Genomic DNA, 12,231 nt, shown 5'->3' on the forward strand with positions numbered 1-12,231 from the left:
CGAAGCTCGGGGCTCCGGCGCTGGCGAATCACAGAGTGGTGGAATCTATTGCCTTTGTCTGACAAGTCATCCATCTCCCGGCGCGGGGAGGAGGAGGGGGTCTGGAGGGGGCTTTGCAGCTTTTAGAGAGACACACACCGGGAGCCCAGGCTCCAGTCTCCGGCCGAGTCTTCTTGCAGCCGCAACCCACCTGGGGCCAGCCCAGCGCTGCGGGCGCCGCTCGGCTCCTAGGCTGCCTCCCTCCCTCTTGGCCCTTCGGCCGCCGCGGCGTGCGCCTGCCTTTTCCGGGGGCGGGGGCCGGCTCGCACGCTCCCCTCCCGCGGGCGCCCGCTTGGACATCCCGGGGATTGCTACTTCTCTGCCAACTTCGCCAACTCGCCGGCACTTGGAGCGGCCCGGCTCCCCTCCCGGCGCCCTCGGGCCGCCCCCGCCCTGAGCTCTCTTGGTTCAGAGCCTCTCGGACGACGGGGTTCCAGGGGAGCTGAGTGAGCCGTCTTCCCTACCCGGCCTCAGCTCTGGCCGCAGCTGGCGCGCGAGCCATGCGCCCCCAGTGCCCCTTGGTCCAGCCCGTCGCCCGGGGGCTGCTTTGCTGACTGCCCAGCCGCGTGCCCCAACGGTGGCAAGTTGCAGCCGCTGCGGTTGCAAACCCCAGCGGGCCCGGAGGAGTCCCGGCGTGGAGCGCAGCGCGGTGCCCCCCGCCCTCGCTTGCCCCCCAGCAGCCGGGCGCCCGCTCACTCTCCCTCCCCCACCGTCCCTTCCTTTTCTCCTCAAGTCCTGAAGTTGAGTTTGAGAGGCGACACGGCGGCGGCGGCCGCGCTGCTCCCGCTCCTCTGCCTCCCCATGGATATGCACTGCAAAGCAGACCCCTTCTCCGCGATGCACCGTGAGTACCGGCGCCCGGCTCCTGTCTCGGTTCCAACCCCATGTAGCCCCAGAGCGGCCCGGCCCCCTGCGCTCAGGTCTCACCCTAGAGGCCACACTGGCTTTCTCCCGTCCCTCCTTTCGTTCTATTTCTCTTACCTAGTAGTGTTTCTCATGCCTTCAGCCACTGTTCTGTTTTTTGCCACTCTGTGCTTATGGTTCTGCCTGCCTCTCTACCTTCCCTAGTGTCTCACCTCCCTTGGCTCCTTCCACCTGCTTCTCCTTACCTCGCGGGACCCATAACCCTGGGCCCAGGTTCCAGCCACCCATTCCCTAGTCAGCCTTTGCCCTGGACTGAGGGACTAATTGGCAGCAGTTTTCAGCTCTCTCTCTCTCTCTCTCTCTCTCTCTCTCTCTCTCTCTCTCTCTCTCTCTCTCTCTCTCTCTCTCTCTGTCAGTGTCCCTCTCCTCCCTCCCTCATCTCTACCTGCCTCAAACTTAGAGTTGTGGGTAATCAGGAGGAGGCTCCTAGCCTGGACAGCCTCGGTGTCAGGACAATTGTACGGGAGATCCTGGGGGTGTGACCCCCTTCTGAGCCTCAGCTCCCAGCATCTCTTGTTCCCCCCAGCTTAGTTAAGACTTCCTGGGGGCTGCTTTGAAATATCTCATCCTTTCTTTCACCTTCACCTTTCCCTTCCCTTTTAGCCAGGAACACGAGGGTAGCAGGAGAAGGTGGTCACTTTTCTTGACTTTGCCCAGTGAGGTGATCGGTCTAAAACAAACAAACAATGAGGGATTTTGAGGAGAAATCAAAGTCAGGAAGAGAGCTAGCACCTGGACGCTCTGAATTCTAGAGACTTCCTTGCCTGCCTCCACTCTATGTCGAGGACCAAGCAGCCAGCGCCCTAGCCAGGGGTTCAGCAAGAATTAAAAAAAAAAAAAATAAGAGGGAAAGAACAAAAGAAAGACAAATGCCAAGACTGAGGAGAAAGGAAAGAGAAATCAAACCAAGAAAGGGGAAAAAATCAAGGAAAGAAAATTAAAAGGATGTGTGGGGGGAATAAGAAAATAGGAAAGGGGGAAATATCATAATGATATTTGAATGTATCTAATTCATAACGGGTCTTTAGCTCGGAAAACTATTTGTCAGGTATTTTCCCTTGCTTAAAAAGATAAATAATATTCCAAGTAGAAAAGCCCTCCCCATCTATAGATTAATAATTAAGGATAATTTGTAACTTTCCACAGGGTAACTTTTAGACCTAGCCTGATTTGTGTTTTAAAACGGGATCCAAGAAGAGGGAGCCGTGTTTTGTTTGTTTCCTAAGCACATATTTAGCTTCACGGACGATTAAAAAAACCTCCTGGAATAAAATATAGTTCCCGAAATAATTTCTAGGTAAAGGAAACCCAAACGCGAGACTTCGGGCCGCTGCGAATCTCTCAGCCGGCCGGGAAGCCTCGCTCTTTTTCGGAGGGAATGAAACAGAGTCCACACGCCGGTTCACCCAAGCAGCCGGTCTCTGCCTCGGCCCTGCTACCGCTGCCTCACTTGGGTTTTTTCTAAGGATTGCTTCTTTGGACCCGCCAGTCGGGGCTAGTGACAGGGAATCACTTCGAAATCCGAAGGGGAGTAGAGCGAGCAGAAGGTGGTCGAAGGAAGGGAGAGAGGCTCTGCGCGGTCCGCGACAAGGCGGCCGACTAGCGGGCGAGCAGCTACAGCCTGGGTCTGCGCCAGCGGCAGTTGAGCATTCTAGGCCTGATCCCCGGACAGATCCTCCGCAGCCCACCGGCCCTGAACTCCACCCGTACCCGGTTGCAATCCCCACCCCATAGATTGGGGCAGAGGGGCCGGGCCCGGAGCCCGGTGAGGCTGAATTATTCATCTTTAATCTGCCCGCAGCTGCCGCCTTTTCATACCGGTAACGCGAGTTCTCCCGGGGCCTAAATTATTGATGGTTCGGGTTTGTAGGGAGCAGAGGGGTGGGGTGGGGGGGAAGAGTGGGACCAAAGATGAGGAGACCGTGGGGCTGGATGTTGTAAGAAAAGAGTTTCTGGCCTCCCTGAGCCACTCGATTAGAGGCCTCTGTTCAAGGGCTTCCCCCAAGCTTGTTTTGTCTCCCTATAAAAAGATAGGAGAGATTTCAAGAGGGCACGAGATGTGCCCGCTTTCTCCGAAACTCGCTTGAGGCCATGGGGCAGTGGCTGCAGGTTGCAGACCTTGTCTGGCCTGGTTCTGCCGCTAGAAGTCTCTGCGGCTGGATTGCTGAGTAACTGCAGCTGCAGGTTAATCGCTCTAGGTGCACGATTTCTGGGCTGCTTTAGGCCGTGGAAAATGGGGAACCCGGCAGTGGCCTTGAGCCTGGCACCTGATGGCCTTTTTGGCTTCCAGGTTGGGAGCCCTAGCCCAGTTGGACCGGAAATCAGGGTCTCTGCTCTGGCTGCTGGAGCATCCGCCCTTACTGTTGGGTTTCCGTATTCAGCTGCCCAGGTCTGAGAGGTCAGAGGGTCCCGAACTGGCTTAGACTGGCAACGCAGAGTCCTAAGTCCGCAGGTGCAGTCCCTACCACACCACCTTCGGGGGAGACTCGGGGCGCGGGGCGGGGGCTAGCCTTGTGCAGCGTGGTAGGCAAGCGAACCCCAGCAGCCGGGCGTTTTTGCAGCGGCTGCGGGGAAGAGCGAGACTCTTCGCCGCCTCGCGGTCTCTGAGCGCAGCGGATCCCGAATCACCACCACCTCTTCTGCCTCTCCGTTTCCACCTGGATTTCTCTCCACCATAGACATTGGAGATGCAGAGGGGAAATATTGTTCAAAACACCCGAAGAGGGGAAACATAAAGGAAAGAAAGAATTCCTGAGAAAGACAAAATGAAAACCAGGGAAAGAAGAAACAGTACGATCACAATTAGAAATAGGTACTAGGGGAGAAGGAAGAGTTAGACAGCGAAGGTGAAAGGGATGTGTTTGGTTTAGTCCCTCTTTATGCTGAAGACTCTGTTGAGCTGAGTCAAGAAGACCCCGGCCCTCCAAATCCATCTGGCTTCCAGCCCTTGTGAAACCCAAGCCGCGCCAAACCTGCGGCGCAGGCGGGTTCCTAGTCGGCAGCAATGCTGTTCCGGCCCGGTCCTTCCTCTCTCCGCATCCCTACTTTTATCTCCCCTGACATTGTTTCCCCTTTGTCGTTTACTCCCCTCCATTTTCCAGCTCTGCTTTCTCTCCTGGCTTCTCTACTCTCCCCGCACTTTCTCCTTTACGGCGCACTGATGTGAGAGGCGGGTTTTTCCCTAGTCCAGCTTCTGCACTCTTTCAGCTAGCGGGGGTTCTGATAACGAATCCTCTCTCCTGACCGCCCACCAAGCCACCTTTCTCCCCGAGTCCTGGGATGGGGTATGCCCCTTAGCTTTGCCTGCTCCCTTCGCACGTGGCGGGCCTCGGACCCTGACTAATGGCCGGTCCCTGCTGTGTGTGGGGTGTTGTGTTTTTTTCTTGTCTCTCCCCAGCAGGGCACGGGGGTGTGAACCAGCTCGGGGGGGTGTTTGTGAACGGCCGGCCCCTACCCGACGTGGTGAGGCAGCGCATCGTGGAGCTGGCCCACCAGGGTGTGCGGCCCTGTGACATCTCCCGGCAGCTGCGGGTCAGCCATGGCTGTGTCAGCAAAATCCTGGGCAGGTGAGGGCCGGGTGCTGCCTCCCTTCCCAGCTGAGGTTTTAGTTAAAAGTCGAGTTGCCAGACAGGAAAGGAAGGAAGGGGCTTGAAAGACTAAAGGGCTGGCTGCCCCTTTTGAGAAGGGCATTCGAGGGATGGCTGGGACTTGGAGTGAGGGTGGAGCAGGGTCTAGCAAGCGTAACCCAGCCCGCGGGTCCACCAGGAGAAGGCAGCTACGTTCAGAAAAGAAGGGATTTCCCCTCAGCTAATCAATGTGTATGGGGTTGGAGGAAGAGGGTCCAAAGAGGAGAACAGGCAGCGTTGGGAAGACGACAGGTTCCATAGGAATTCCGCACTTCAGGTGGGATCGGCTCGCCCAGCATGAGTCCTTCTCTGCTTCCCAAGTGGAGGACCAGCCTTTCACTCCCGGGGGTGCCTGCTCTAGCCACTGTCCCTACTCAGCCTCCATGCCCGTTTCCCACCCTAGTCAAGCCCCTTCTGGAGTCTCTGCTCAGCTACACAGGGCCTTTTTCCCTTCACGCCGATGCCTAGGGAGGGAGAGCGGCTTAGCAGCTCTGGAGCTTGCAGCCCCCCTGCCCTTGCCACCACCGGCTTCTTGCTGACCCCGACGGCCTTCCTGGCCCAGGTACTACGAGACTGGCAGCATCAAGCCCGGAGTGATTGGTGGCTCCAAGCCCAAGGTGGCAACGCCCAAAGTGGTGGACAAGATTGCTGAATACAAGCGACAGAACCCGACCATGTTCGCCTGGGAGATCCGGGACAGGCTGCTAGCTGAGGGCATCTGCGACAATGATACAGTTCCCAGCGTCTCATCCATCAACAGGTGAGCAAAGCCCTCATGGGCCTGGAGGGCAGGACTCCAGTTCCCTACTCCTGCCTGTGGGGCCATCTCGCAGGGCCTCTCTTGGCTCTTTGTGCAGCCTCCACCCATCCTTTCCAGCTCCCAGCCTGAAGTCCTTTGGCCATGGTAAATAGACCTGGGAGGTAGAAACAGAAAGACAGACAGACAGACTGACTGACAGACAGCTCTTTCCAATTCGGAGCTGAGTTTTCCCTGCCAGGCTTCTCCTGCCGGTGTCCTGGAAATGAATCCAAGTGTTTGTGGTAATTAAGACTCCAAGATTACCCGCCTCGGGATCTAGAGACAATCACAGCCCATAGCAAAGTCTTTAAAATGACCACTGTCTATTCACCGCCTCCAAACAGACTTTTTCTTTCTAAAGTCATGTACCCTTCCCCAGGGGCAGCCAGAATCCTGGTTCCTTTACCCTTTCAGCCAAACTCCCACAAAGCTCACCTCCCAGGAGCCAGGTCTTGCTAGCCAGCTCCACACAAATTTCCGGCCCAGAAGCACTGGCATTCAGGTCTACAGAGCAGATGCCAGCCACCAGCCAGGACTTGGCAGAGAGTAGAGGAGCTGGACCAAGGGCCAGGATGCCAGGCAGGGAGTGAGAGCTGGGACCCTGTGGCTGACTCCTGGGAGAGGCTCCCACCACCAAGCTAGCCTGTCCTGAGGTTGAAATCATTTCCATGGTGATAGGTTCAGACACTTGGACCATGCACGCTCTACTCAACTTGCAGAACCGGCAAGCTTCTTAATCCCCAGGTCGTTCCAGTATGGGGTCTGGGAAGCCACAGGGTCATGCTTTAGGCATATGCACCCCATCCGGTGTGTGCCAGGGTATTTTTCTGAGGTGACTCTTGAGCACTCAGACAACATTAAAACCCTCAAACCCAGACCAGCTCCCTAACTGCAGACTGGTGCAGCTTTGACAATTGTATCGCAGAGACTCTGGACTGCAAAAGTCCCACTCCAGCCAGAGGCAGGTGTCCACTTCTCAGGCACCCCCAAATGCAGGGACAGCTAGGAGTTTCCCTTCTGTTATTCTTTCGACTCTTCATAGGCCCATTATCAGAACAACTAATAATTCAGATGGTGCCTCCTTCTGCCCTAGCATCACCTACCTTTTTTTAATCCTTTGCAAATGATATGGAATTATCCCAAATCATCCTGAAAACAGCAGGTAAAATTAGCTGGTAGAATGTACCTTGGCTAAAGAAGATTCCCTCTGCCACACTTGTGCTGTAACGCGCTGCAAGGCGACCCCAGAAATTATCCCAGTGTGTGCCATCTGTATTAAAATGGTTATTCCGTTATGAACAGGATAACATAATACTGATCAGCTAATTATACACCCTCCGAAACCCTCCAGCTTCCTGGGCCTGGCTCAGCTAGGTACTGGAAACGTACGACTGTTTGACATTCACTTTCCAAAAGAGCCAGAGATACACACTGGGTGGACTGAGAAAGCAATAAGTGCTTTGCATTTAAAAGTCAAGAGGCTGGGGAGCTTGGGTATGGGGGCAGGCGTGGCAGTTGGCAGGGTGTGGTGGGGGTGGGGACAGCACTTCTTTTCTTTTTCTCCCCCCCCCCCCAACCCCCGCCTTAACCACCCAATGACTTTGCCTGTGGTTCTTGTAACCAGTTAGAGATGAGTTCTTCAGAGGACAGTAGCTAAGCCATGAGTGTCTGGGATGAGGAGTAACGTCATTGGGCTAGGTGGCGGTGCCCTGGGGACTATTTTGGAGATCCAATTATTGTCTGTGATGGGAATCGCAAGCCTTGGAGGGGAAGCCAAGACAGATCCAGTTTCAGCAGTTGGCTTCTTTTGAGTGCCCTGCCTGGCACCCTCCCTGGTTGTTCCCCCTCCAGGACGCATCCAAGGATGGCTGAGCTATTTTTTAAAGCTGGTTTAGGTACAAGTTTGAGGATGTTTCATCCTAAAACATAGAGCATGGAGGACAAGTGACTCTAACACCAAACTTCAGAGGTCTGAAGGTGCGCCTACCAAACCAAAGAAAGTAGACTAAGTTAGCTGTCCAAGTGAGGAGCGTTGGGGTAAGAATGGCCTGGTCTCTCTGAGAGCCACAGAGGCTGTTGGGAACAGGATCCTATTACTGGAGGTACACAGGCTCCCTTTGGGTGTGGAGACAGAGGTACTTCTGGGTAGGCATGGCTGAAGGTAGAAGGAGCTTAAGCCTAGGAATAAGGAAGCCACCAGCGTCATGGGCAGCCCTGGCTGTGCGGTTCGCTTGCTTTGTCAATGAAATCTAGCAGGTGGTTTTCAGTTTTGCTTTGGGAAGAACGTTCCCATGGTTGATACTCTGGGAAGGTTCGTTGGGGCTTCCCAGTGTGTCGCTGGGACACATTTGGACATCAGTGTCATCTTGGTGGGTGTTCTTCCCTGACGGGGACTGTTCCTTGGGGCCATGTTTCACTCAAACGCTTGATAGAGGTGTGGCATTCCTGCTGGTGCTGGTTGTGCCAGGAGCTTGGGCCTTTCTGTTTTGAGAATTCACACTCACCGGGAGGAGGACCTGGAGATTGACTTGCGTGTAGAGAGTGGTATGCACTGGGAATCGGGGAGCGCCTGAATTCAGAGCTTTGGGGATGGGAGGGTACCCATCTGTGTTGCTGTTATTATTGGTACATCTATGTATGTAAATATGTGTATGTATACATACACACACACACACACACACACATACACACACACACAGACAGACACACACACGTCCCGAGTAAGGGTGCTCAGGAGCCAGTATTGGCAAGAAAGGAAGTCTACAACCCGCTTATCCACCTGAGCCAAAGGTTTTCATCTTCTCCTCCCCCAAACAGATGCCGTAGCCGCTCTTGAATATGCTGTTATGGCTATAAACTAAATCGCTCTTCATGCTTTAAAAATGGTTTGGGCATTCTCTGATCCTGTCACGGTAAAGCCTTGACTGTCCAACCTGAGTTCCCCCCTGGCAAATCCTCACAGAAATGCCTCTGTGGGCCGAAGGTGTGGCAGGGAACCGTCCACATCTGGACACCACTGGCTAAAGTCTTAGCTCTGAGCAGGTCACGGAGACGGTTGAATCATAAATATTGGGCTCCTTCGAGCTGAGTACGGAGTTGCCAGCCCCTTGGCTTGGATAGCATCTCTGTTGGGGACACTGTAAATAGGTAACTTCAGACTGTGACCTGGCATGGGAAATGACCTAAGGGTAGGGTGGAGACGGAAGATCCGTGTGCGGAGAAAGGAGGAAAGTGCCTCATCGGGTTGAGTTATTGACAAGACCGGAAGGATTGTCCTGATGAGATCACCGATCTTCAGATTGGAGCGCTGCCTTGGGCACAGTGTGTAGTGTAGGGTTAAGGCTACATCCTCAGGTGCGGTGAGCCTCTCGAGGCTAGTCAATATGTTTGGGGTCCAGGGACTCTGTACTCTTAGATCTCTGCAGTGGACCCTTGGGGCTTGCCAACCACCCACCATCCCCACATTCTTTCTTAGCGGGTTTGCCTTACAGTGAGTACATACATCCTTCCCTGCTATGGCAGCACTGGCTTCAAGAGGGCTGCAGGCTCAGTGCTGTGCTAAGCAATGCCAGTTGGTGTCCCTCAGGTGTCCCCACTGTGGATGTTTGTCATTGGCCTGGTGGGGAGTGGGAGGTGGTAACCATAGCCTCGAGAATTCTGGAGACTCGTCTTAAACCAAACGCATCTGTTTCCGCCTCTGGAACTCAGACCTGGATCACTTAGGTTTGACTCTTGGACCCGGCTTGGCATGGAGGCTGGAGCTGAGGGGTGGGGTTGCTTGGCACTCCTCTGGATCTGTGCAGTGGTTTGCTCGTCACCACTTTTGGTGTCAAGACAAGGATTTAGGATGGGTCAGTGAGGTAGGAAGAAGACTTCATTCCTCCCAAAGGGGAATGAGAAAAATCAGGGCAGAGAACATGTCTTGGGGCTCTAGGCCTCAGGCAGGGGTATCAAGTATTTTCTTCTCTTTGGTTTCTGTCTCAAAGCCATGCTCATCCAGTGAGAGTCTCTGTTTTCCTGGTCACCCATCCTTAGCCAGGCATGTGGAACAGGTGTGGCCGTTAACCGGTTTCTTGTGTTTTTAATGCTTCGCATTTCACTTTTGATTGTGTGTGTGTGTGTGTGTGTGTGTGTGTGTGTGTGTGTGTGTGTGTGTGTTTGGGGGCACACCTAGCCCGGTGCTCATGTGCAGGTCAGAGGACAACTTGTGGGAGCTGGTTCTCCCCTACCATGTGAGTAGAACTTTGAAGGCCATGACTGACTTCTGGGCCAGACTGTCTCCTGTTGGCTGGTTTGTGGGTCTTCAGGCTAACCGTGTAGCTTTTCAGGGATGCCTTGAGTTCCTACCTCAGCTGGCAACATTTGAGAAGTGAAGGTGAGGGGTTGTCCTTAAAAGTAAAAGCTCCAGGTTGGGTTTGGAAGGTGATGTAGAGAAGAAAAGAGAGGGGGAACCCCAAAAATAAACAAATAAAGTCTCAACTGTTCCGAGAACTCAATAAAACAATCACATCAAATATGAAGAGGTATAAATCTTGTGTCTGCACAGGTAACCTACTCGATTGCTTTTATTATCGCTCAGGCTGACTCCATTTATTACCCTCCACAGCCCGGGCAAAGGAGACTGCGTGGAGGGTGGTCTCTGGTGCAATCCTATACCCCGAGAGGCAACAATCAGCCCAGGCAGCCAGGGATTTCGATGGGAGCGAGGAAGGGCCCATCTGTCTGCATGAAACCAATCAATAACTCTGTAACCAGAGCCCTTGTCACAGGGAAATGGACAACACAACAGTTCAATAGAGGAGTCACGGGGGGAATTAGCCAAGTGGAGATGGTGCCAGGCAGGAGCAGCGTCTTGAGAAGGGAAGCCGGGGTTCCTGGAGGAGGAGGGACTGGGAAGGCAGGGATGACGGGGCCCTGCGTGCTCATAGGCACAGGTGAGGGTCCGCTGTGCAGTCAGCCTTGGGAAGGAGAGGCAACGTGGATGTTTGAAGAGGTGGAGCGTGTGTTCTAGAAGGCAGCTGGGGAATGGGCTTCTGAAGCTCATGCAATGGTTCGCTTGCCAACACGATGGGATAGACGTGAGGGCTGGAACATTCTCAGCGGCTGGAGTAGGCAGTACAGATGAGTCATTCTCCCCAAAGCGTGCATGCTGGAGAGGAGGTTCCCAGAGGGGCTGGAGGCCCTGCTTCTCACTCTTCTCAGCACTGATGAAGGAACGCTTTAACCCAGGGGCCCAGCTTCTACTCCCAGCTTCCTTCAGCTGCAGACCCGCCTATTCTTTAGAGCCTTAGAGCATAGGGCTCCCCAAACACCTCCTTGATGCTACCCGGGGTTGCATTACAGTTCTTTCACGGAGAGGAGAATGTGTACACTGAGAGAAGTCACTTTCCATGAATGCAGTAGATGGGGCCCACCCAAACTGCCAATTTTCTAGATTCTTGATGTCTTTTCATACCTCCTGCCCCATCAGACTGTGTCTAGAGCTCAGGTTCATGAGACAGAGGCAGCTATAGCCAGTGCATCACCCAGAGAACGCAGAAGGGCTCCCAAAACCTGAAGACCAGTGTGTCTCCCAATCAGTACCCAAGCAAGAGAAACAGTGATTAGAGAGGAATCATGTCTTCTCGAGTTATTTATCTGCCACTAGGCAGAGATGGTCTTCTCTTGTGGGTCACATTTTCTGGATTCGATGCTATCAAGGTGCAGTTAGGATTGTTTGCAAAACGTATGCACAAATGACGTATAGGAGTAAAGGTTGTTATCGTCTGTGTGGGAGACTGTGTGTCTATGTCAACCCCTATCTGGTCTTAGGTACAGGGTTCTGAGGCCAAGGGAACAAAGAAAATGGTCCCCAGTGTGGAGCCTGCCATTATGGTACAAGGTTGGACACCTCGTCCTTGGCTCGAGTGGTTAATCAGCAAGTCAGTCATCTGGCTCGTTACCTGCAGTGGCAACAGTCATAGAGTTTGGCTAAAGAGGATCACATTTCACAACTTAGAGGACTTGGGTCCAAGTTTTCCATTAAGTTTTGTTTGTATTACAATTCTCAACCAGTCCAGTCAGCCCCAGTGCGAAGGCCTGGGCTGCTGTGGTGCCACATTTGTGATGGGAGACTTTTGTGGTCATATGCACGTCCTTACTTTGACACTTGAGCCATAGCCCTGTTGGCACGGCTAACTAGGAACCAGTGATATCAATAAGCAAAACTATGTTCTTCTAGGTACATACGTTTCTCCAAACTGTGATCCACACCAGGCATAGAGGTTCATACCTTAGATTCCAGGCAAGACAGGCAGATCTCCATGAGTTCAAGGTCAGCTTGCTCTATAGGGTGAGACCCTGTCTCAAGCAAGCAAACAAAAAACCATCATCAACTCCCTCTCTCTCTCTCTCTCTCTCTCTCTCTCTCTCTCTCTCTCTCTCTCTCTCACACACACACACACACACACACACACACGATCCAGAAAACTATAGCTTATCTTCAAGTCAAGGAACTATTGGGACTTCTTGTGTTTCTTTTTCTTTTTTTTTAATTCATTCACTTATTTTATGCATGATTTTATCTGTCTTCATGTATACCCATATGCTAGGAGAGGACTTCAAACCCCATTACAAATGGCTGTGAGCCTCCATGCGGTTGATGGGGAGTGAACTCAGGACCTCTGGGAGAGCAGTCAGTGCTCTTAACGACTGAGCCATCTCTCCAGTCCCTTGTGTTTCTTGGGGGACAATGTGATGAGAAGATACTTTGTGCCGATAGAGAGAGAATGCGAGTGAGATAGAGAGATGGGGGAGAGAGAGACAGACAGACAGACAGACAGAGATTGACTTTGGATGTGGAGT

The 12,231-nt window shown here is 53.4% G+C and overlaps 1 protein-coding gene across 9 annotated transcripts in view; it reads left to right on the forward strand.

Moving 5' to 3' along the window:
* The first annotated feature begins 814 nt into the window (after positions 1-814).
* Pax2 (paired box 2) overlaps positions 815-12,231 on the forward strand; it is a 78,557-nt gene continuing 67,140 nt past the window's right edge. For 3 of the 9 annotated variants that reach the window (XM_032895510.1, XM_032895512.1, XM_032895514.1), the window contains exons 1-3: positions 841-883; positions 4,361-4,529; positions 5,152-5,349. In XM_032895510.1, coding sequence (XP_032751401.1) covers positions 841-883; positions 4,361-4,529; positions 5,152-5,349 — 410 coding nt within the window. Of the gene's footprint in view, positions 884-4,360; positions 4,530-5,151; positions 5,350-12,231 lie in introns of all 9 variants that reach the window. The other 6 variants (XM_032895515.1, XM_032895517.1, XM_032895511.1 and 3 more) reach the window with 4 other exon arrangements.

The sequence above is a fragment of the Rattus rattus genome, chromosome 2 (assembly GCF_011064425.1).
Source record: "Rattus rattus isolate New Zealand chromosome 2, Rrattus_CSIRO_v1, whole genome shotgun sequence".
NCBI classification, from domain to species: domain Eukaryota; kingdom Metazoa; phylum Chordata; class Mammalia; order Rodentia; family Muridae; genus Rattus; species Rattus rattus.